General features: G+C 34.6%; 2 protein-coding genes across 2 annotated transcripts; both read left to right on the top strand.

The window, feature by feature from the left end:
* The first annotated feature begins 19,099 nt into the window (after positions 1-19,099).
* Positions 19,100-25,323, top strand: LOC142164214 (uncharacterized). The gene is made up of 11 exons (XM_075221655.1): positions 19,100-21,032; positions 21,174-21,220; positions 21,299-23,043; positions 23,129-23,402; positions 23,494-23,581; positions 23,762-23,882; positions 23,981-24,198; positions 24,283-24,440; positions 24,513-24,807; positions 24,891-24,944; positions 25,038-25,323. Exons 7-11 carry the CDS (start codon positions 24,136-24,138, stop codon positions 25,212-25,214), a joined length of 747 nt encoding a protein of 248 aa, XP_075077756.1. The 5' UTR covers positions 19,100-21,032; positions 21,174-21,220; positions 21,299-23,043; positions 23,129-23,402; positions 23,494-23,581; positions 23,762-23,882; positions 23,981-24,135; the 3' UTR covers positions 25,215-25,323.
* LOC107767015 (replication factor A protein 1-like) lies at positions 22,900-23,582 on the top strand. The gene is made up of 3 exons (XM_075221025.1): positions 22,900-23,043; positions 23,129-23,402; positions 23,494-23,582. The coding sequence occupies exons 1-3, from the start codon at positions 22,900-22,902 to the stop codon at positions 23,580-23,582; spliced, it is 507 nt and encodes a 168-aa protein (XP_075077126.1).
* Positions 25,324-26,667: the final 1,344 nt, after the last annotated feature.

Below are 26,667 nucleotides of genomic sequence, written 5' to 3'. Positions count from 1 at the left end.
ATGTTGGGGAATTGAACTAGAAATGTTGGTATTTGAAAATCATGTTTTTCATTAATTCTATAAACTCGTAATATTTTGAAAATTATGAATGAAGCTGCTAATGGGAATAAAAAGGAAGTTGTTAATAAAATCTTTTAAGTGTTTGATTAATGGAGTACATCTCCTCTTTATTCATGGATGAGTTTGGGTAGAATAAAATCTAACAGGCTTGCTCGGCCGGGTTCTCTCGGTTGAGTGCCGGTCGCGCTCCCCGAGTTTGGGGCGTGACACATATGATCTATACGTGGAACACATAATATAATGCAATTGAAACAACCAGTACAAACAAGGACAATAAAAGGGGCACCTATTGTCTGCATTAATAATGTGTCTCATTACACCGTCTTTAATGTTCACATATCATAGTATACACTTATGCATTTCATAGACCGTCCATAGTATTTATTCATACCGTACACTTATACTTCTTATACACAATGCACCTATGCGTTTAATATTACAATATACCTATATGTTTCATAGAGCGTCCACAGGATTTCATATCACAATATACCAATGCGTTTCATAGACCGTCCACAGGATTTCATAACACAATATACCTATGCGTTTCATAGACCGTCCATAGGATTTTCATCTAAAAGGTAAGGCTCCATGCCCTAATTTTCATTTTTGAATTTGGGTAAAAGATAGTTGATTTGGAGTATGATTCTTGGGTATAAGAGCATTATTTATACATGCTTTTACTAATAAGGTTTGTGGGAAGATTGTTGAACTCAAATAAGTAAAGATTGGGTTGTGGAGTGAAGGAAATCTTGTAGAAGAACCTTGTAGTTAGATTTGCACACCTAGTATTTGATAAAATGCTCAAATGAGCTGAGATCATGAATATCTTCCTAATAATGGTTCAATTTATGTTATGTCTCAAAATAGATTGGGATTGCTAGAATTTCCGGAACGTTGTAGTAATATAAGGAAAGCTCAAAGCAAAGTATGTTGGCTAAACTTTCTCTCTTAGAATTGAATTCCATAATGTTTTTGTAAGTTTCAAAGTATGGGTTGCGTATTAAAAGGTTATGGCTTTGAGTCGTGTTTCAATGAAAGATAGTATGCCAAATTATGTGAGAAAATCTCAATATTCTTAAGACTCTTAATTGCTCATATGTGTACCTAAAGTCTTGATTTGGAAATGTCTTATTGTTGATAATCTATAAAGATGGTTGGAAGTGAAATAAGTTAATTGGGAATATAGAGTGTGGCCAACGTGCCAAGAATTGAAGTTATGATTGTGGCTAGTAGTGCAAATAATTTGAGAAGATGCGATAAAGAATATGAAATGAGCCTCAACTCAATTGTTTTAAAAAAATGACTTCGAAGATAAAATTCCCTAAAAGTTTTTATACTCAATTCATGCCCATCAGTGGCTGCTTTAACTAATGCTTTACTTTATAAATATATCCAGTGTGATTCGAGTTCTATATACTTATGTGTTGAAATTGTACTTTGTCATTTTTGGGGATGAGTATTGCAAGAATAAATGATGTATTGATTGTTTATGATTTTTCATGTATGTTTATACTGTTGGTTGGTATGCCTCATTCTTTGGGAAGAAACCATTCGTGTTTGAAGTTCCCATTTCAAACGGATTTGAAGTATATGATTTCTGAAATATTCTATATGTTGATATTTGTTGGTGGTCTTTGAAATTGAAAGAGGTGAAAGTGTGGAATATGAAATACGGCCATCGTGCAAGGAATAAAGAATCTTGTGAATGGCCTAATGAGCCAAGGAAATATTGTCGTTGTGAATGACTGGAAATACTAATGAGAATTTATACAATGTGAAAGATGTTGAGGTGAGTACAATGGCATTTATGATATTTTTGTTTGCAAATCAAATCAAAAATATTTTTGGGAGCATCATTAGCTAAACCGAGGAAGGGTGGGTCATAAGGCCCACACCTGAAACTACATGTGCCGGTGTAGGGGTGGATTGGGATTATTCCCCTTATTTGGGATGAAATTGGAACCTTTGGAAATTGTGATATTATTCCCCTTAATTGGGATGAAACTGGAACCTTTATGGATTGGAAAAGTCAACCCACACGGCATATGTGGGAAAGCGGCCTAGCTGATCGGGTGGAGATCAGATGCCATATTGCGCATATGGTGGTACTACTCTTGGTAACAACTTTCTTTCACATCACATGTCAAACCATATTGTTCATGGGGAGATGGCCTAGCCGATCGGGCTTGATCGGACTCCGTGCTAACAAAGACGGTGGTATATCGGTGCTAATGATCTCCCAACCAAAATTGTATATGAAGTTCGTATTTTAAAAATTATTATGTTTTAACTGAATATTTGGATATTGTTGATTATGACTTAATGTTTCTATGTGTTGCCTTTTCTTATATGGGCATTCTATTTTGAAAGAGGACTTTTAGCTATGCATAGTAGTGCTATTCAACTGTACTAACGTCCCTTTTGCCGGGGGCGCTACATCTTTAATGGATGCAGGTGGTTCTACAGCAAGCAGCATTGATCAGTGATAGCAGTGCACTCTTTTCAGCTGATATGGTGAGCCCCACTTCATTTTGGGGTCATGTATCTTTTGTTTCTAATGTACTGTGTTTTGAGGTATAGCCGAGGCCTTGTTGCTGGCATTTCCATATTACTCTTCTATTGTATTTAGAGGGTCCGTAGACAGGTTGTGGGTTGTGGTTGATGTTGGGGAATTGAACTAGAAATGTTGGTATTTGAAAATCATGTTTTTCATTAATTCTATAAACTCGTAATATTTTGAAAATTATGAATGAAGCTGCTAATGGGAATAAAAAGGAAGTTGTTAATAAAATCTTTTAAGTGTTTGATTAATGGAGTACATCTCCTCTTTATTCATGGATGAGTTTGGGTAGAATAAAATCTAACAGGCTTGCTCGGCCGGGTTCTCTCGGTTGAGTGCCGGTCGCGCTCCCCGAGTTTGGGGCGTGACACATATGATCTATACGTGGAACACATAATATAATGCAATTGAAACAACCAGTACAAACAAGGACAATAAAAGGGGCACCTATTGTCTGCATTAATAATGTGTCTCATTACACCGTCTTTAATGTTCACATATCATAGTATACACTTATGCATTTCATAGACCGTCCATAGTATTTATTCATACCGTACACTTATACTTCTTATACACAATGCACCTATGCGTTTAATATTACAATATACCTATATGTTTCATAGAGCGTCCACAGGATTTCATATCACAATATACCAATGCGTTTCATAGACCGTCCACAGGATTTCATAACACAATATACCTATGCGTTTCATAGACCGTCCATAGGATTTTCATCTAAAAGGTAAGGCTCCATGCCCTAATTTTCATTTTTGAATTTGGGTAAAAGATAGTTGATTTGGAGTATGATTCTTGGGTATAAGAGCATTATTTATACATGCTTTTACTAATAAGGTTTGTGGGAAGATTGTTGAACTCAAATAAGTAAAGATTGGGTTGTGGAGTGAAGGAAATCTTGTAGAAGAACCTTGTAGTTAGATTTGCACACCTAGTATTTGATAAAATGCTCAAATGAGCTGAGATCATGAATATCTTCCTAATAATGGTTCAATTTATGTTATGTCTCAAAATAGATTGGGATTGCTAGAATTTCCGGAACGTTGTAGTAATATAAGGAAAGCTCAAAGCAAAGTATGTTGGCTAAACTTTCTCTCTTAGAATTGAATTCCATAATATTTTTGTAAGTTTCAAAGTATGGGTTGCATATTAAAAGGTTATGGCTTTGAGTCGTGTTTCAATGAAAGATAGTATGCCAAATTATGTGAGAAAATCTCAATATTCTTAAGACTCTTAATTGCTCATATGTGTACCTAAAGTCTTGATTTGGAAATGTCTTATTGTTGATAATCTATAAAGATGGTTGGAAGTGAAATAAGTTAATTGGGAATATAGAGTGTGGCCAACGTGCCAAGAATTGAAGTTATGATTGTGGCTAGTAGTGCAAATAATTTGAGAAGATGCGATAAAGAATATGAAATGAGCCTCAACTCAATTGTTTTAAAAAAATGACTTCGAAGATAAAATTCCCTAAAAGTTTTTATACTCAATTCATGCCCATCAGTGGCTGCTTTAACTAATGCTTTACTTTATAAATATATCCAGTGTGATTCGAGTTCTATATACTTATGTGTTGAAATTGTACATTGTCATTTTTGGGGATGAGTATTGCAAGAATAAATGGTGTATTGATTGTTTATGATTTTTCATGTATGTTTATACTGTTGGTTGGTATGCCTCATTCTTTGGGAAGAAACCATTCGTGTTTGAAGTTCCCATTTCAAACGGATTTGAAGTATATGATTTCTGAAATATTCTATATGTTGATATTTGTTGGTGGTCTTTGAAATTGAAAGAGGTGAAAGTGTGGAATATGAAATACGGCCATCGTGCAAGGAATAAAGAATCTTGTGAATGGCCTAATGAGCCAAGGAAATATTGTCGTTGTGAATGACTGGAAATACTAATGAGAATTTATACAATGTGAAAGATGTTGAGGTGAGTACAATGGCATTTATGATATTTTTGTTTGCAAATCAAATCAAAAATATTTTTGGGAGCATCATTAGCTAAACCGAGGAAGGGTGGGTCATAAGGCCCACACCTGAAACTACATGTGCCGGTGTAGGGGTGGATTGGGATTATTCCCCTTATTTGGGATGAAATTGGAACCTTTGGAAATTGTGATATTATTCCCCTTAATTGGAATGAAACTGGAACCTTTATGGATTGGAAAAGTCAACCCACACGGCATATGTGGGAAAGCGGCCTAGCTGATCAGGTGGAGATCAGACGCCATATTGCGCATATGGTGGTACTACTCTTGGTAACAACTTTCTTTCACATCACATATCAAACCATATTGTTCATGGGGAGATGGCCTAGCCGATCGGGCATGATCAGACTCCGTGCTAACAAAGACGGTGGTATATCGGTGCTAATGATCTCCCAACCAAAATTGTATATGAAGTTCGTATTTTAAAAATTATTATGTTTTAACTGAATATTTGGATATTGTTGATTATGACTTGATGTTTCTATGTGTGCCTTTTCTTATATGGGCATTCTATTTTGAAAGAGGACTTTTAGCTATGCATAGTAGTGCTATTCGACTGTACTAACGTCCCTTTTGCCGGGGGCGCTACATCTTTAATGGATGCAGGTGGTTCTACAGCAAGCGGCATTGATCAGTGATAGCAGTGCACTCTTTTCAGCTGATATGGTGAGCCCCACTTCATTTTGGGGTCATGTATCTTTTGTTTCTAATGTACTGTGTTTTGAGGTATAGCCGAGGCCTTGTTGCTGGCATTTCCATATTACTCTTCTATTGTATTTAGAGGGTCCGTAGACAGGTTGTGGGTTGTGGTTGATGTTGGGGAATTGAACTAGAAATGTTGGTATTTGAAAATCATGTTTTTCATTAATTCTATAAACTCGTAATATTTTGAAAATTATGAATAAAGCTGCTAATGGGAATAAAAAGGAAGTTGTTAATAAAATCTTTTAAGTGTTTGATTAATGGAGTACATCTCCTCTTTATTCATGGATGAGTTTGGGTAGAATAAAATCTAACAGGCTTGCTCGGCCGGGTTCTCTCGGTTGAGCGCCGGTCGCGCTCCCCGAGTTTGGGGCGTGACACATATGATCTATACGTGGAACACATAATATAATGCAATTGAAACAACCAGTACAAACAAGGACAATAAAAGGGGCACCTATTGTCTGCATTAATAATGTGTCTCATTACACCGTCTTTAATGTTCACATATCATAGTATACACTTATGCGTTTCATAGACCGTCCATAGTATTTATTCATACCGTACACTTATACTTCTTATACACAATGCACCTATGCGTTTAATATTACAATATACCTATACGTTTCATAGACCGTCCACAGGATTTCATATCACAATATACCAATGCGTTTCATAGACCGTCCACAGGATTTCATAACACAATATACCTATGCGTTTCATAGACCGTCCATAGAATTTTCATCTAAAAGGTAAGGCTCCATACCCTAATTTTCATTTTCGAATTTGGGTAAAAGATAGTTGATTTGGAGTATGATTCTTGGGTATAAAAGCATTATTTATACATGCTTTTACTAATAAGGTTTATGGGAAGATTGTTGAACTCAAATAAGTAAAGATTGGGTTGTGGAGTGAAGGAAATCTTGTAGAAGAACCTTGTAGTTAGATTTGCACATCTAGTATTTGATAAAATGCTCAAATGAGCTGAGATCATGAATATCTTCCTAATAATGGTTCAATTTTTGTTATGTCTCAAAATAGATTGGGACTGCTAGAATTTCTAGAACGTTGTAGTAATTTAAGGAAAGCTCAAAGCAAGGTATGTTGGCTAAACTTTCTCTCTTGGAATTGAATTCTATAATGTTTTCGTAAGTTTCAAAGTATGGGTTGCGTATTAAAAGGTTATGGCTTTTAGTCGTGTTTCAATGAAAGATAGTATGCCAAATTGTGTGAGAAAATTTCAATATTCTTAAGACTCTTAATTGCTCATATGTGTACCTAAAGTCTTGATTTGGAAATGTCTTATTGTTGATAATCTATAAAGATGGTTGGAAGTGAAATAAGTTAATTGGGAATATAGAGTGTGGCCAACGTGCCAAGAATTGAAGTCATGATTGCGGCTAGTAGTGCAAATAACAAGTAAAACCCACAAGATCTTCATCTAAAAGGTAAGGTTCCATACCCTAATTTTCGATTTCGAATTTGGGTAAAAGATAGTTGATTTGGAGTATGATTCTTGGGTATAAGAGCATTATTTATACATGCTTTTACTAATAAGGTTTGTGGGAAGATTGTTGAACTCAAATAAGTAAAGATTGGGTTGTGGAGTGAAGGAAATCTTGTAGAAGAACCTTGTAGTTAGATTTGCACACCTAGTATTTGATAAGATGCTCAAATGAGCTGAGATCATGAATATCTTCCTAATAATGGTTCAATTTTTGTTATGTCTCAAAGTAGATTGGGATTGCTAGAATTTTCGGAACGTTGTAGTAATTTAAGGAAAGCTCAAAGCAAGGTATGTTGGCTAAACTTTCTCTCTTGGAATTGTATTCCATAATGTTTTCGTAAGTTTCAAAGTATGGGTTGCGTATTAAAAGGTTATGGCTTTGAGTCGTGTTTCAATGAAAGATAGTATGCCAAATTCTGTGAGAAAATCTCAATATTCTTAAGACTCTTAATTGCTCATATGTGTACCTAAAGTCTTGATTTGGAAATGTCTTATTGTTGATAATCTATAAAGATGGTTGGAAGTAAAATAAGTTAATTGGGAATATAGAGTGTGGCCAACGTGCCAAGAATTGAAGTTATGATTGTGGCTAGTAGTGCAAATAATTTGAGAAGATGCGATAAAGAATATGAAATGAGCCGACTCAATTGTTTAAAAAAAATGACTTCGAAGATAAAATTGCCTAAAAGTTTTTATACTCAATTCATGCCCATCAGTGGCTGCTTTAACTAATGCTTTACTTTATAAATATATCCAGTGTGATTCGAGTTCTATATACTCATGTGTTGAAATTGTACATTGTCATTTTTGGGGATGAGTATTGCAAGAATAAATGGTGTATTGATTGTTTAGGATTTTTCATGTGTGTTTATACTGTTGGTTGGTATGCCTCATTTTTTGGGAAGAAACCATTCGTGTTTGAAGTTCCCATTTCAAACGGATTTGAAGTATATGATTTCTGAAATATTCTATATGTTGATATTTGATGGTGGTCTTTGAAATTGAAAGAGGTGAAAGTGTGGAATATGAAATACGGCCATCGTGCAAGGAATAAAGAATCTTGTGAATGGCCTATTGAGCCAAGGAAATATTGTCGTTGTGAATGACTGGAAATACTAATGAGAATTTATACAATGTGAAAGATGTTGAGGTGAGTACAATGGCATTTATGATATTTCTGTTTGCAAATCAAATCAAAAATATTTTTGGGAGCATCATTAGCTAAACCGAGGAAGGGTGGGTCATAAGGCCCACACCTGAAACTACACGTGCCGGTGTAGGGGTGGATTGGGATTATTCCCCTTATTTGGGATGAAATTGGAACCTTTGGAAATTGTGATATTATTCCCCTTAATTGGGATGAAACTGGAACCTTTATGGATTGGAAAAGTCAACACACACGGCATATGTGGGAAAGCGGCCTAGCTGATCGGGTGGAGATCAGACGCCATATTGCGCATATGGTGGTACTACTCTTGGTAACAACTTTCTTTCACATCACATGTCAAACCATATTGTTCATAGGGAGATGGCCTAGCCGATCGGGCGTGATCGGACTCCGTGCTAACAAAGACGGTGGTATATCGGTGCTAATGATCTCCCAACCAAAATTTTGTATGAAGTTCGTATTTTAAAAATTATTATGTTTTAACTGAATATTTGGATATTGTTGATTATGACTTGATGTTTCTATGTGTTGCCTTTTCTTATATGGGCATTCTATTTTGAAAGAGGACTTTTAGCTATGCATAATAGTGCTATTCGACAGTACTAACGTCCCTTTTGCCGGGGGCGCTACATCTTTAATGGATGCAGGTGGTTCTACAGCAAGCGGCATTGATCAGTGATAGCAGTGCACTCTTTTCAACTGATATGGTGAGCCCCACTTCATTTCGGGGTCATGTATCTTTTGTTTCTAATGTACTGTGTTTTGAGGTATAGCCGAGGCCTTGTTGCTGGCATTTCTATATTACTCTTCTATTGTATTTAGAGGGTCCGTAGATAGGTTGTGGGTTGTGGTTGATGTTGAGGAATTGAACTAGAAATGTTGGTATTTGGAAATCATGTTTTTCATTAATTCTATAAACTCGTAATATTTTGGAAATTATGAATGAAGCTGCTAATGGGAATAAAAAGGAAGTTGTTAATAAAATCTTTTAAGTGTTTGATTAATGGAGTACATCTCCTCTTTATTCATGGATGAGTTTGGGTAGAATAAAATCTAACAGGCTTGCTCGGCCGGGTTCTCTCGGTTAGCGCCGGTCGCGCTCCCCGAGTTTGGGGCGTGACACATATGATCTATACGTGGAACACATAATATAATGCAATTGAAATAACCTGTACAAACAAGGATAACAAAAGGGGCACCTATTGTCTGCATTAATAAAGTGTCTCATTACACCGTCTTTAGTGTTCACATATCATAGTATACACTTATGCGTTTCATAGACCGTCCATAGTATTTATTCATACCGTACACTTATACTTCTTATACACAATGCACCTATGCGTTTAATATTACAATATACCTATACGTTTCATAGACCGTCCACAGGATTTCATATCACAATATACCAATGCGTTTCATAGACCGTCCACAGGATTTCATAACACAATATACCTATGCGTTTCATAGACCGTCCATAGGATTTTCATCTAAAAGGTAAGGCTCCATGCCCTAATTTTCATTTTTGAATTTGCCTATGCGTTTCATAGACCGTCCACAGGATTTCATAACACAATATACCTATGCGTTTCATAGACCGTCCATAAGATTTCATATCACAATGTACCTATGCGTTTCATAGATCGTCCACAGGATTTCATATCATAATGTACCTATGCATTTCATAGACCGTCCATAGGATTTCATATCACAATTTACCTATGCATTTCATAGACCGTCCATAAGATTTCATAACACAATATACCTATGCGTTTCATAGACCGTCCACTGGATTTTATATCACAATGCACCTATGCGTTTCATAGACCGTCCACAGAGTTTCATAACACATTGGAAACAAAAGTACAAATACGTACATCTCATAACCTTTCACACCACATATTACTTAATCCGTACTTTCAACCATTTACAACATTATTATTTTATTGGCTCTCTTGGCCATACATATGATTCTTTATTCATGGCGCAATGGCCGTATTTCATATTACACACTTTAATTTCTTCCCTTTTCATAGATCATCATCATAATTATCAACAAGTAGAATATTCCAGAAATCACAACTTTAAGTTCATTAGTAATGAAGGTTTTAAACACAATAGATTTCTTTTCAATAAATGGAGTAAAATAATTGGCAATCGAAGCACAAGTTAAAATCATACACAATTTCCACTCACGAATATGTAAGAATGCAAAACACATTGAAAAATACTTACAAAGCATAACATTAGCTAAAACAACCACATATGGGCATCACTTAAGTTTATAAGCTTTTAGCCAATTATATTATCGAAGTCAATTTCGGAATAGTTGAGTCAAAGCTCATTTCATAATCTTTCTCCAATTATTTCATTTCTTTGGCACCATTAGCCACAAGTATAAATTTTACTATTGGCACGTTGGCCACACTTTATATCCCCAATTCACTGATTTCACTTTCAACCATCTTTATAGGTTATCAACAATAATACATTTTCAGTCAAGACTTTACGTACACATATGAGCAATTAAGAGTCTTAAGAATATTGAGATTTCCTCGCACAATTTGGCATACTAGCTTTAATTTGAAATACGATTCAAAGCCATAATATTTTAATACGCAACCCATACTTCACAGGAACATTATGGAGTTCGATTCCAAGAGAGAAAGTTTAGCCAACATACCTCAATTGAGCTTTCCTTAAATTACTACAACATTCCGGAAATTCTAGCAATCCCAATCTATTTTGAGATATAACAAAATTGAACTGTAATTAGGAAGATATTCATGGTCTCAGCTCATTTGAGCATTTTATCAAACACTTGGTGTGCAAATTTAACCACAAGGTTCTTCTACAAGATTTCCTTCACTACACAACCCAATCCTTACTTATTTAGCTCAACAATCTTCCCACAAATCTTATTGGTACATGCAAGTATAGATAATAGTCTCATACCCAAGAATCATACTCCTAATCAACCATCTTCTACCCAAATTCAAAATTTAAAACTAGGGTATGGAACCTTACCTCTTAGATGAAGAACTTATGGGTTTTTCTTGTTAATCTTCCAAGATTTGAGCAAGACTTGATGAATAATTAGCCTAGGGTTTCTTCTCTATCTAAAAGACTCTCCCTTCTCTCTAAAACGTCAGATCTTTGCTCAAAAATGGCCCAAAGCGTGTATTTAACGAAGTAGGGTCGGGTTTTAAAAACCCAAAAATAAAGCTCCGGAACAGGTTCTGCGGTCACATGTGCGACCGCGTAATAGTTATGCGGACCGCATATCGGTCGCATAATTGATGTCCAAAATGACCAAAAAATTTGTCTGTGTCTGTGATGACTATGCGATCCGCATAACTGTTATGCGGTCGCATAATGCACCGCATAACAGTTATGTGGTCGCATAGTCGACCGCATAATTGCTCCCAGACTAACCGTCTCCCGCCTCACTTCTGCGGCCATTATGCGGCCCGTAAAGTGATTATGCGGTCGCATAATGGACCGCATAAACGGGCTTTTCTGCCAAAATTTTTCCTTTACTTTTCGGTGCATTGTTCAACCAAAAAAGTATGAGCTGCGGCGTATACCTACTCTTGCACCACGAAACCTTGAATTCATTTGCGAAATTTTACGGGGCTGTATACTTAAATACTTTAAAATTTTTTGGGGTGTTACAGTTGCACGATAAGGAATCAAGAAAGGGAAAATTCTTAGAGCCCTATAGCCTCTCGAAGATAAGTACAAACGTCTTTGTAATGATCCGCAAGATTTTACTAGGCCTGCTCATGACTCGTGAGACATTCTGATACTATAGCCAACAAGAAATTACCCTCAATACAAGCCTAGAAAGATACTTACCTCATCCAGGGTAGACTTCAACCTCGAATCACGTCAAAACCTCGCTCTATCCCTCTAAATTGCACAAATACAAACCAACCTTCATCCAAGGAAGTCAACAATACCATACGAAGCTTGCGCAAAATCCGAAACCAATATCAAAATTTGATGATCCATAACCTGCCGAGTCCAAATATATGCTAACTTTCCAAATTCGAGTTCAAATCGATTTTCAAAACTCTAAAATATACTTTCTTATCCTGTATACAAAACTCCCAAATCTTTGGTGTAGAAATTCATGGGGAATCAATATATATATTAGCATCTGAAACTCTTCAGGAGCCTCCCGGACAGAAATCATATATGAATTTCAATCATAAAATATGCTACGAACATGCTCACACACTCAAAACAGCGAAAAGAGGTCGTCTTGACCTGATGTTGACCATAGTCAAAATTTAAATTCTTAACTTAACTAGTTTCTCAATTGATGACCTAAATTATACCCGGGCCCCTCGGGACCCCATCCAATCGTACAAGTAAGTAAAAATACATTATTCAACTTATCCAGAGGATCGAAGCACCGCAAATAACATCAAAACCAAGAATCAAATTATTCTCTTAACTTTAAAACATTCTAACTTCGCCTAACGCGTCAGAATCACACTTAGACATTCTGGATTACAACCAAACTTTACAAACAAGTTCCAATCAACTAAATAAACCTATCCATGATTTCAAAACCATAATAGGAGTCCCATTACATCGAAGTCATTTCTCGTTCAAACCTATGAACTCTCCAGTTCTTCAAATTGTCAACTTTCGACAAATAGGGCCAAAACCTTCTAGAAATATACAAATTCAAATATGAACATACACCCAAGTTCAAAATCAATATACAAACCTATTGAAACCATCAAATCCTTATTCTGATATTGTTTACTCACAAGTCTAATCTTGGTCAATCTTCCAACTTAAAGCTTCTGAATTGAGAATTACTCTCCCAAATCAACTCTGAACCTCTCGAAAATAGAAACAAATCTTACACACAAGACATAGTGCATAATATTAAGTTACTTAAAGTCTCAAAACCCCGAACGAAGTGCTAAAACTCAAATCAACCGATCGGGTCATTACAGGGCATGGCAATGAAGAAAGAGAGAAAAAAGAATCAGGAAGAATGGTAGCAAATAACATGCACTACTAAAAAATAGGTATTAGCGATAGACAAATTCTGTATCTAAATAAATAAAATCGTCGTTAATCCTCTTTAGCGATGGATTAGAGACATAATACAAGAAATTTTGATAGCTACGAGTGATTTAGCGACAAAGTTCATAGCTAATTCTAAATTTTTAATAGTGATGTCGCTACTAAGTTTCAGGTTGAAGCCATCTTTCATTAAGTGTTGCAAAAAGATTAGGATACCCTCAGCTTTTCCTTAAAGGAATTTAATCCCCTCCTATGAACTTCTGTTTTTCTAATATATATATATATATATATATATATATATATATATATATATAATTTGACAGCTTATGGTGTGTTTGGTATGATTTCATTTTTTTCATGTTTGGTTGGCTTATATGTTGTGGAAAATATTTTTCTCGTGAACTCATTTTCTTCCAATTGAAGAATATTATTTTCCCTACCAAGAGAAGGGAAAATATTTTCCAAACCTCTTTTTCAACCTTCCCCACTCTATTACCCATCCCAACCAACCCACCCTTCCTCCAACCCTCGCTCCCTACACCCACCTTAAATAAAAATGTTATTAATAGTACTTTCTTTTCATGTTATAGATAGATTTTTTTTTCATTTCAACAAATGAGTATTTTCTTTTCATGATATAAAAAAAAATTATTTTAACAAAAAAAAATACTTTCTTTTCATGATGTAGAAAAAGTATTTTCTTTCATTTAAAAAAAAGTATTTTCTTTTCATGATGTTGTTGTAATATTATGTTAGTGGGTGGGTGTCAATTACTTGTGGCGTGCTTTCAATGGGGTAGTTTGTGTCCCTGATATACATTGTACTTGTGAACATGCCAATAATATAAGTGTGAGGTGGTTACCCCGTTTGGTCTTGCTTGTTGTTTTAAGTGTTGTGGCTAATTATTTTCGTCTTGTGCAGGTACAATGTCTTGTCGTCCTATCAAACGTGCTAACACAGGTTCCTCCGAGGTTGCCACTAGTAGCCATAGAGAAGGTAGGTGGGCACCTTCCCCCGCCCCAGTGGAGGAGGAAGTGGATCGCATTGATCCATATGCGGATGTAATACCGGGCTGCAAGTATGACATCCGGGCTCTGCCGGCTCTTGCTAGGATGTGGTACCGGACCTTTATTCCAGCGGTGTGTCCCGACCCGGAAGTTAGTATTGACGATGGAAATCTAGATAGGAAGTACTCGGGGATTTACAACAACATCAGATACCTGAGTTTTGAAAGCTTGGTCTGTCCCAGTGAGTCGGTGAACGTGAACATGGTAAAGGAGTTCTATGCCAACTGGCAGCCTGAGGCCAGTTTGGATGCGGTGTATGAGGTACAAGTAAGAGGCAAGATGATCCCATTTTCCTCACAGGTGATAAATTATATTATGGGGTTTACAGAGATCTCTCAGAAGTTGTTCCAGAGGTTACTGCGTCGGCTTCCCTATCCTGATATTAGGCGTCAACTGTGTGGCGCTGATTCTTCTGCCACTTGGACACGGAATGCTAATGAGTTCCATAAAGACATGAAGAAGATCAATTATCTTCGTACCAAACACACCCTTAATAGTAAATTTTTGCATGAATTAAGGGATTTTTGGCCAATTCCATTTTATGTGAGATATTAGAATATTTCATGTACATTTGAATCGCAAATTAGTTTTTTTACTTCACTGCAACAATTCCATAATCATTCGTAAAATTAACTTCTTATATTTTAAAAAGTTAATATAGTGGAGCAAACACAAACATTGTCAAAACTGTAAATCCGCCTACGTTGGAAACCACTCGCTCCAAATTCCTTATTTTTCCTTCCATTATCCCTAGACACCTCTAGATAACCCACCTATTCGTGACACATGTACATTTGTCATATATTTATACTGAGAGAATGACCTAGTCAGTTTTAGCCAATCATAAAGCTTGTTGAATAATTTATAACTAATGGAATCATTTCACAATTGATTCCTTCCTCATCCACCATTAATAAATAAGCGGAAACTCCTAGGGGCCCGTTTGGTTCCTGTTAAAAGCATAAGCTATTATACTTTTACCTGCTTAAAATTTAGCATTAATAATGCATTGCCTGGTTATTATTTTTGTTTCCCATATATATATCCCCATAAGTTATACAAAAGCGCATGTATTATGTATTAGACAAGATAGAATGTGATATATGCGTACTTGTATCCTCAATACGTGAGCTAAACAACTATTAAAGCTCCCTCCTATCCTTTAGAACATAAGTATAAGACGATATATGAATCTAATTCTTAAATACAATAAACCAAAGAGCCTATCATCGTTATATTATAATTCCTACACCATAAAAAGGTTAATTTGTCAACTACAAAACAAAAATGCATCATCCTTCGTAATTTGCTCTGGTTTGACAATTCTAATTGTAGGTTCTTTCTTTATTTTTCTTTCTTTTTAAGTTTGTTTGCTATTTCAAGTTAGTTTATGCTATTTTTCTCAATTATAGACCCATAGGGCTTATGCTCAGCGCCTCGAGACGCCTTGCCCCTTATAAGATAAAATATCTCGTGGTCCGCCCGCTATATTGGCTAAAATTGGTTAGTGATGGTTGGACGAATGACGAAGTGAAATTAAAGATAGGTGAGACGTAAGTCAGCAAACAATTAGCACCGGATGCAAGCATCCACGGAAACATCAAAACAAAGAATCGAGGCTCAAACCAAATAGAATTTCTCTTAAGTTGTTAAATCTTCATTCGTTCAAAAGAGTGTTTGAATCACAGTTACACACTTCGAATTACTTCCAGGCTTTACATCCAAGTTCAATTCAGCTAGATAGACCTATTCAAAGTCTCGGAACACCAATCTATATATATATATATTAGAGGGCCCTAAGCTCGGTGATGTGGCACTCTCAATAAACAACAATTGAATTTTCTAGGTATATATATATATATTAGAGGGCCCTAAGCTCGGTGATGTGGCACTCTCAATAAACAACAATTGAATTTTCTAGGCTCCATGTTTTTTCCGGCAATTTCAAACTGAAATTAGAAAAAATAAAATAAAAACGCTTCGCATATTCTTCGGGCACCGCTTCTTCGCATCAAACAAACCTCATCTAAACTTTCAACTGCGCTTCCACTTTCCCTTCTTCCCGCGCCGCTTCTTCCTACCAAACAAACCTTCTTTAAATTTTCAATTCTGTTTCCCCTGCTCCAATTTACCCAGACCTAACAAACCCTTCTTTAAATTTACAATTCCCTTTCCCCTATTCAAATTCCCCCAGCCCTCTTAATTAGTGAATTAATTTCTATCAACTCAACTACATCTCCCTTCTTTGCCTTATTTCTGATTTGCAAGTGTTCTATCTATTCCGACAAAAAAGTTTATTTCCTTCGACGCCAATGAAGACATCTGAAGAATACCGCCCCCAAACTGTTTCAGAGAAAAGTGATATTCGCTCCATAATTCCCGGTCTGTAATCCTTTTACAGTTATTTATCATTTATGCATTATTCTTACATATTTGCCTCTTACTAACTTCTATGGAACCTAATCTAATTGTATAGGTCTAGGCAAACAAGGATGTGAAAACACACACAAATAAGATTGAGGAACAGTCCGAACCTTCTTCGCATTTATGTTTTCCCTAAGAAATTATAACGTCACTATTCTTTGATACTATAATTTTCCCCCTAATCAACAATTAAGGATGTAAAGAATATAACCAATCGTTGTTTACTCTTCCTCCTATTTCATTCACGCCACATCAAATCCCATCTTTTACTCCTAAATGTTCTGATGTATTTCTACCTTCATTTTTGGATGCAAGCAATAATGAACACCCAACACTTAACACAACTTTTGCTATCTTAGTGGTTGCTCAGAAGATCTTTATTCAATTGTTCTGTTTTAATACCTTTTGTTCGTCGTATGATACCACTGAATGTCATATTGGAATCCTTCTCATCATTCTGAACTGGACGAAAAATTATAATATATCATTTTTGTTCTTACTACTAAATCTCATCACATGATTCAGAGGCATATGATAATGTTGCTTTTCCACTTGGTAATATATGTCAGCTTCATCGGGACTGTATTGACTCATCAATCCAGGTTTTTCCTTTTCAAAATCCCTAACATTTATTTTTAATGCATTCATGTGCCTTTAGGACACATATATATTTAGGGTCTGCTTAAATTTATGCATAAAATAGTATGGAACCTGCAATTATTTTTTGCTCATCAACCAGAAGAATTCTTATATCTATGGACAAAATCTATATCTACAAATGTTGTTTATATATAATTTAGTGTTATGGATTTTAGACTCTATTAGATTTTTATTATAGCCTTGGATTTTGGTATTGCATATTAGTTCAACTTCCTGTTACTTCTCTTCCTTCAAAACTCACTCATTCGAAAACAATATCTATAAAATTTGTTTATAAAAAAGTTTGGTGATATGATGTTTAGACTATATTAGATATTCACCGTCACCGTATAAATTACTATTGGATAGTTGTTCAACTTCCTCCTCTGTTAGTAATTTCTACTTTACACTTTTAAAGCTTCCCACGTAGCTACCCGGGTTGCTGGAACATTGTAAGTTCTAACCACATTTTGCTCATTTTTGGATCTACATTTGAGTGTTTATTGCTCATCATGTTGTTAATTACTTGACTTAATTACCTTATGACTAAATAGGCTATCTTTCTCCATAATACGCCAATGGTGGACATTTAACTCGGAAATCAGATATTTATAGGTTCAGAGTTTTATTGCTAGAAATAGCCTAGACAAACCAAAATCCGCAATTTTGGGTGTAAAATTCTGATCAACAAGTATATCGTTGGCATTAGTATCTCTGCATACAATGTGGGGATTCACTTCTTCATGTAGATATGAAAGTCCCTTTGCTATTCCTTTTGAATTTCTCTCCTAACTGCCCATGTAAATTTACTTCTGTATTGCTCTTCCCGTGCTTGTCAAAACAATCAATTTAGGCCATCTCATTGTGATAGGAATCTTCCAAAAATTAAATATGAGAGATATATTAAAGAATGTGTTTTAAGTTATGTATACTATTAGCGTAACAAATTTCACACTACCGAATCTTTTACGCTGACAGTATATAAAACTGAAACTGTTTTAAAAAAATATAACCTATCAAAGATTGTGTTAGACTATTGTTTTCCCTGTAATCATAGACTAAGAGTCTGTTGGTCAATATCCTATGAGGGTGACACGATTTTCATGTCTAATATCAGACAATGCAGCTATAAATTCCCTTTCACCTCACATTGTTTCTAATTCAATTGATAGAACCTTTACAGCCACACTGCTTCCATCTTCAACCCGACCCTTTTCAAGAAAAAAACCCAATGAACATTGGAAACGAATGCAGTCGGGAAAAAATAGCCATCCCCCTCTCCCCCAACTCCACCGTTATAGCTAGAGTCGGTTATATGAATCCTCCATATTCATGTCATTTCATTTATGCCTTCAGCTGACATATATTTTTAGAGTCTGCTGAAATTCATACATAAAATAGTATGGAACCTGCAATTATTTTTCGCTCATCAAACGGAAGAATTCTGATATCCATAGACAAAATCTATATCTACAAATGTTGTTTATATATAATTTAGTATTATGGAGTTTAGACTCTATTAGATTCTTATTATAGGCTTGGATTTTGGTATTGCATAGTAGTTTAACTTCCTGTTACTTCTCTTCCTTCAAAACTCACGCATTCGAAAACGCTATCTATACAATTTGTTAGTGTTATGGAGTTTAGACTATTCGATTCTTATTATAGGCTTGGATTTTGGTATTGCATAGTAGTTCAACTTCCTGTTACTTTTCTTCCTTCAAAACTCACGCATTCGAAAACACAATCTATAAAATTTGTTTATAAAAAAATTGATAATATGATGTTTAGACTATATTAGATATTCACCGTAACCGTATAAATTACTATTGGATAGTCATTCAACTTCCTTCTCTGTTAGTAATTTCTACTTTACACTTTTATGTTCTACTTTAAGCAATATATGCATTAAACATAGAAACTGATATTCTTCCATTAAACCAGCAATTATTGATTTCCTACCTTCTTTCTGTAGAATTAAATCTTTTCCTTTCTATTGGTTTCCTTTTCTTTTGACATATGCAAAACCTGGTTCACAATATGTGATTTTCCCTCAATTATGCTGTTAAAAACTTGATTTTTTCATGCTCTACTCTTTTGTGTACAGCTTTAAGATCAACATATGCATTTAACACAACAGTTGGAGCGTAATGATCCGAAAAATACTTTTAGTTCCAGCAATATTAGACCTATCAGGAAATCTATTTTACCGATTTTCTCATCTCTTGCCATTTTGTCGTATGTAAGCGTTCTTTGTCTTCCATCAAAAGGCACGCCCTCTCTTTACTCCTTCAAAGGCCACGCCTCTTCTTCTTCATCTTAATTTAAACCAAACGTTGACTATTGTTCCTTTTATTTCCTACACCCCACAATAAATCCCATCTTTCTTCCTTGATTATTTTTTACTCTGCTCTATGATGTGTTCGTTAGCTATCTCTCTTACGGATAATGCCGAAGTGTTTATTTATACTCTTAAATTGATGTGTGAACCCCATAATAAATTCCGTCTTTCTTCCTTTAATTATTTTTACCCTGCTCTATGATGTGTTTGTTAGCTATCTCTCTTACGGATAATGATGATAAGCTTTTTTAATTACTAACCACATAAAACACCTCAATTTAACAGGTGCCTTAGAGTTCCAGATTTGTTTCCATGTCCATGAGTAGGTTAGTTAGCATCTTTAGGATATAGAGTAGTATCATCTTACTGTGTAGATGACATTTCCCTTCCTTTTCCATATCATTTAATCTTCTCTATTACTGTAACCTTGGAGTGAGGAGAGGATGATATAAAACTCTAAAATTCTATCCAGTTCCCAGTCATTTAAATTCCTTTTGAATATGATACTCCAAGAATTACCTTTCCTGTTGCATGCAACTGTGAGATAAATATCCTTTGCAAGTAATAAAGAGTAAACTTATTCCCTGAGAGGTGAATGGCCCAGCCAATTGTCCTACCAGAAAGAGACCTTTCTTCCATTGCCAATGAAAATTTTAATTTTGTGCAAGCCTCTTTTTTGTATCACAACTTTGTGGTCCCAGAATTTTGTGGACCTAAATGTGCAAGATATATGTGAGATAAAAAGAGGTCTCACACAACTAATGACAGTTGTGCAATGAAAAAAACTTGATTTTTTCATGCTCTACTCTTTTGTGTTCAGCTTTAAGATCGACATATGCATTTAACACAACAGTTGAAGCCTAGTGATCCGAAAAATACTTTTAGTTCTAGTAATATTAGACCTATCAGGAAATCTATTTTACCGATTTTCTCATATCTTGTCATTTTGTCGTATGTAAGCGTTCTTTGTCTTCCATCAAAAGGCACAACCTCCCTTTACTCCTTCAAAGGCCACACCTCTTCTTCTTCATCTTAATTTAAACCAAACGTTGACTACTGTTCCTCTTATTTTCTACACCCCACAATAAATCCATCTTTCTTCCTTGATTATTTTTTACTCTGCTCTATGATGTGTTCGTTAGCTATCTCTCTTACGGATAATGCCGAAGTGTTTATTTATACTCTTAAATTGATGTGTGAACTCCACAATAAATCCCATCTTTCTTCCTTTAATTATATTTTACCCTGCTCTATGATGTGTTCGTTAGCTATCTCTCTTACGGATAATGCCGAAGTGGTTATTTATATTCTTAAATTGATGTGTGAATATAGAAAACTATAATACTGGTGTTCATAAGATTAGCAAAACCTTATACTTCTTCAATTCCAGTAGCACTTGCGAACTAATTTTTTCTCATCTTTTGTTTGTACCAACTGTAATCCCATCCGGATCCTTTAACCATGAATCCCAAATTGTGGTATTGTTGTAAATTGAAATGATCAGGTGAATATATGCTTTTCCTTGGCAATATTTTAAAGACTTTTTCCTGCTCTATTCAAATGTGTTGTGCTTGAAGATCGACATATGCATTAAACTTATGATTTTTTCCGTGCTTATATCTTCACTCTATATTTTATCATACAGGATTCCTACAATGGATGCACAGCGAGATTGTACAAATATTTGGCCAGGTAAATTTTCGTTCTACATTTAACAATGTTATTTCTTTTTTGGTTTCTTCAATTAACATTATGTTTATGATTTTACAGGTTCTGCTAAAGAATATGAAGTTTCCACATATTTGAGTTATAGGAAAATCTCACAAATGCGGATTGAATATTTTATAAATAAACAAGTACAACTGAGAGCTGACATATATAAAGGAGTTTTACCAGATTATTCATGCAAAGAATGAGTTCAAATATATTTCTGTATGTAAATATTTTCTATATGTTATTGTCTTTGTGACTTTTGAATCCAACAATGACTCCGGATATATTTATATATACAAAGATATTACATATGTTATTACATTTATGTATTTTGAATTAGATTGTTGCAGATAATTATATTGTTGAGGTAGGATTTTATTTATTTCAATAGGTTTTCACAATTAACATTACGTTTATCACAGTTACAGGTACACCTGAATCTGTTTCCATATATTTGAGGTTGCGGATTAAATATTTTAAAGTTAAACAAGTTAGAACTGATACCTGACATATTTATAGGAGTTTACTAGATAATTCATGCAAAGAATGACTAGAATATATTTATTATATCATTTTTAAGCGCTAGAAATTAACGTTAACCAACAAATTTCTGATGTAACACCCATTGATTGTTTGATCTCATTTTCCGCATATGCTGAAAGATTGACATAAAGAGAAAAAATTGAAGTGCAAAAGAAGTTGACAATTAAAGGTACAATTTTAACTCTCCACCCCCAGCATATGAAGATTTCCACTTCTACCGACCTGCCCCGTGTGCCATCTCTATCATGATTCCCAGAAAACTGTAGATGGCTAACTTTTCGGTATTATGTAGTTGTCAACGGACAACCTATCTTTCTTACCTTCGGTGGTTTATTGCTATTTATTTCTATAAAAAATACAAATTATAATCAACTATAAAAGAGTTGGAATACTGATACCATATTTTCATTGGGAATAGTTGGATGATATACTTAATTCTTTGCAGTGAGATGACGATTTTGTAAACTTTTATATTTACTTTTACAATGGCGTGAAGGAACGATGATTCATTTACAATTAAAAATATTACATCAGAAGCTTCAAAGATTACATGGGAAAGTGGATTGCCAATGTGATATGACAGCTCTCTATGACCATCAATTGAATATATCTTTTATCTCCAATTTTTTTTAAATCTTACCATTCATTCTTATAATTCACTATATTTAACACCCCACAACATCTCTAATCTCTTGTATCTAATCTCTTATCTCTATCTGTAATAATTAATAAATAAAAGCCCAACCAGATTGCCTAATGAGCCCCAAATATCCGTTTGTCTTAAAAAGCCCAACTATATCCGTTTGGTTGTCGCTATGAAAGCCCACGTTGCACCAATTTTTGCATAACCCAAAAACTTAATCGGTTCCTTCATATATTCATATACGGAAAGTTAAACGACATAACGATGCCCTCTTCATCCTCATGTGCAAAACCTGCCTCCGTTATAGTGGCTTTTCTAAAGGGTTGTAACTTTCCAATTAACCGTTGCCATCGTTTAAATTTGTTAACCGAATCCTTTATATAAAAGCCACGCACACCATTGTCCTTAAACATTTTATGCTATCCTTCTTAAACTCACGCTATTTTCCAATCCTAAAACTGTTATATACAATATGGCGTATTCTCTTCTTACAGAATTGAATAGTACTAGAGACGATTGGACCGTGAGGGTTAGAGTTTGCCGGAAATGGAATTCTATTAATTTCAAGAGAAACAGAGAACTAATGAGTACAGACATGATCCTTATAGATGAAGAGGTAGTACATGTGTCTTACTCTTTTTTAATTAATATGCATTTGTAATTATTAATTTTGAAAACACTAACTGTTTTTCCTCCACCAGGAAACTTTGATACATGCTACAATCAACAAGAATTTAGTAAATAAGTACAAGAATTTGCTCAGTGAAGGATCAGTCTATGTTATTAAGAACTTCAAAGTTAGTGAGGCTTCTGGTGTATATAGACCAGTGACAAGTACTTTTAAAATTTCTTTCTTCCTGACAACTGCACTCCAGGAACTACGAGAAGGTATTGTTAGTATTCCTATAAATGGATTCCAGTTTATAAAACCCGACATGATCGACTCAAGGCTGAACAATAACACCGTGCTATCAGGTATACTGATTACGATTAATGTTTGCTGCTATATTTTCCGCAACGGCAATGTAATTATGAAATGACTACTTCTTTCAATTTGATATTGTAGATGTGGTTGGTTGTTTAACTGCCATCGGTGACATGGAGAGTGTTGGAAGCAAGTGGAAAAAAAGGGACATCCAAGTTATAACTGATTAGTAAGCCACTTATCTTATTTTAAGTTCCTTTAGTTCGTTAACTTCCTAAAACCAGATTTATTGTGTGTACTTTTATTTTGTTATCCAATTTGTTTATCCATATATCTTTAGATTACATATTAGATGAATCATATGGATTGTTACTCAATTAAATTTTGTTTCATCTTTTTCCCTGTATAGTTCTGCAAAATCAAAAATAACTTTGTGGGAAGAATTTGGAGAGAAGTTCGAACCATTTCTATACAACGACTCTGCCCATACGTTGTCATAGTTACTTCTACAACAGTTAAACAATTCCGTGGTAATTTTTCCCGTTTACTGTTCATTGCTATGTAATTTATTATTGATATTCTGAATATATATTAAAGTTTGTTTTAAAATTGCATTCGCTATTAACAGGTGAGGTTACTTTCGCCACGACATATGCAAGCAAAATATATGTAAATCTAGAAATAGATTATATAACAACTTTGATTCAAAAGTTTGGTGCCACATTTCTTGGTGTACAAACTATCGGGAGCTCTAATGTCAATAACATTCCCATTGAGGAAGAGATGTTTATGAACAGGATGAACATTACTGAGTTGTTGGAGTCCGACTGGAGTGCCGATATACATGTTATTTCCCTATTTCTACTTCTTTGTAATTAAAATTCCAATTCTTCAAGATGCTTCTACTAATTAGAGTTTTTTATATGCTAGGAATACATTGTTACTGTGAGGGGCAACATTACAGAAATAGATAATTATTTTGATTGGTACTACATTTCATGCAACTCGTGTTCGAAGAAGATTGTACCTTCAAATGGTGTCTATACATGTCTCTTTTGCGCGAAAGTATGCAAGTTTCCTTTGGTGAAGTAAGGAAGCAACTAATAATGTAAATTTGATTATACTGTTATTTATTTAATTAACTGATTGTATAATCATAGGTACAAAATATACGTCAAAGTAAAAGACAAAACTGGAAAGACTACTCTGGTTCTATTTAATGCTGTAGCGGAGAAGCTCCTTGATACATCCGCCCACAAGTTGTTCAATAGGCTGTCATTGGAAAGCAATAATGTACCTCCACAAATCCAAAGCCTTTGCGGCAAGGAATTTATTTTCAAGCTACGATTAAACAATTACAATCTTAAAGAGGGGCTTGAAAATTATACGGTATCCAAGTTGTTCATTCCAGATGAGAATCTGGAATTGCAATACACAACAAGGAAAGAACAAAAGGTATTGTGATATAGATTGTTTTAAATGGTAATCCAGATGTATGTGTACATTAAAAATATGCTTTATTTTCGTTTGTTATGCAGGGGAAAAAGAAGGTTGAGGATAACATTGAAACAAAACGTTTTGTCGAAGGAAAGGTAAATTTCTTTACTGTTTTATTTAGCAAACTTTCAACTACAAAAGAAATTATGTCTTCGACGCAAAAAATATTTCTTCTGAAAACTATTCAGGAATCTACTAATGTCTCTTTGGAGGACTTTGAAGACTCTCCAGAAGATCCACATGTCAATGACGGTGTTAACTGTAGGGGGAGAAGAACTTCATTAAGAAAGATTAGAAAGAGAAGAAACCTAATCATAAATGACGATGAAGTTATCGAGCAAACAACCAAAAAAAGCAAAAAGTAGAGTGTTTATTTGTTGGTTTTAGAACTTTTGATGTTGTTTAAGAGTAGGCAAAATTATTGTATCCTTTTGTGCTTTTCAGTATTGATGTAGAAATTGATCTATTGTTGCAGTTGTTTTTTGCTTAACTTATTGATGTAAACGTGTTTCAGAATAGTATTGTCTTCATGTTATGTCATTGTTCGAATTTAACTTTAAATATATGATCTTTTTTTTCCATATTATTGTTATTACAAAACAGCATGAGAATCTAGCCTTACATCATGAAATAACCACTGAGAAAAAAACTTGCAATAAAAAAGCAAGAACAAAGCGTACTAAAATAAGAAACACACCTTCTCTTTCGTTGTTCATATGTATCTTTTTCAAATTTCCCCTATTCTAATTCCTGTTGTCGTACAACTTGAATGCAAGGTAAAAACTATGGAATAGTAAAAGTTGTACTTCTAATGATTTGGAAACTTTACTAGCATATGTATATGGTTGTTACTATGGAATGAAAGGAACTAAATATGTCTTCGACGCAAAAAAAAAGGAGAGTATATATATGAGTTTTAAGTACAACAGTCATTGATTCAGCAATTTTATATATGTTATCAATATGACATAGATACCTTTAGATACAAAAAACACTTATCAATTCAAATGACTTATTTTCCTTATTCTCTGGAAGGAAGCAAATTGAACGCATTCAGTAGCAAAAATCTACAACAATGTATTTTCTAATATATGATTTTTTACTTTATTGAGCAATTCTTGCCATTCTTGGGATTGCACCAAAAGGTACAGTTGATCTGCATAAGATGTTGTTCGTGACTGCTGATTATTTGTCTAAACGTGGTGAGAAATGCATTTTTTCTCCTAAGCATATGATTCTCTGCAGAAAATCTGAAGAGTATGATGTGTAGACAGTATCACAGTTTGGCATACTTTGAAGAAAAATATTCCCGCTTTGGTTGGAACATTTTAAGTGAAAGTTACATAAATACAAAATTACGTCAAACATTTTGAGTTTCATTTACTCATATAGGTAGTAGTTTCACCAACAACGCTAATTTATTTTCTTGCATCTATCATGTCACTACTTTTGCTGTTATTTTTTGTTTTCATGAATTCTTGTATTTCCAAGCGCAAAGTGGTTTCTAAATAAATTTGGTCATATTTGGCCAATGCTAGCATTTCCGTATACTCTTACTTCACTACTCATTTGATTGAAATGTTTATCGAAATGTCGGCTCCATACTTTTACAATAAACTGATTGCAGATTTTATTTTTTTTAGCGTTTTGTTAATTGCAGAAAGATAAATAGTGACATAAGAAACAAGAGCGTATTTTTTTCCAGGCAAGTTTCTGTTGTTATATACAATCCTTACTTTCAAGATTTAAATTTTCTAAATATCTTTTGCCATTCCTATCTTTACCGTCTTTCCACTGTTTCACCAATGGAGAAAGGAC

This window comes from Nicotiana tabacum, chromosome 9 (genome assembly GCF_000715075.1).
Source record: "Nicotiana tabacum cultivar K326 chromosome 9, ASM71507v2, whole genome shotgun sequence".
Lineage (NCBI taxonomy): Eukaryota > Viridiplantae > Streptophyta > Magnoliopsida > Solanales > Solanaceae > Nicotiana > Nicotiana tabacum.
The sequence above is the reverse complement of the archived record's forward strand: the minus strand, read 5'-3'. Positions and strand labels throughout refer to the sequence as shown.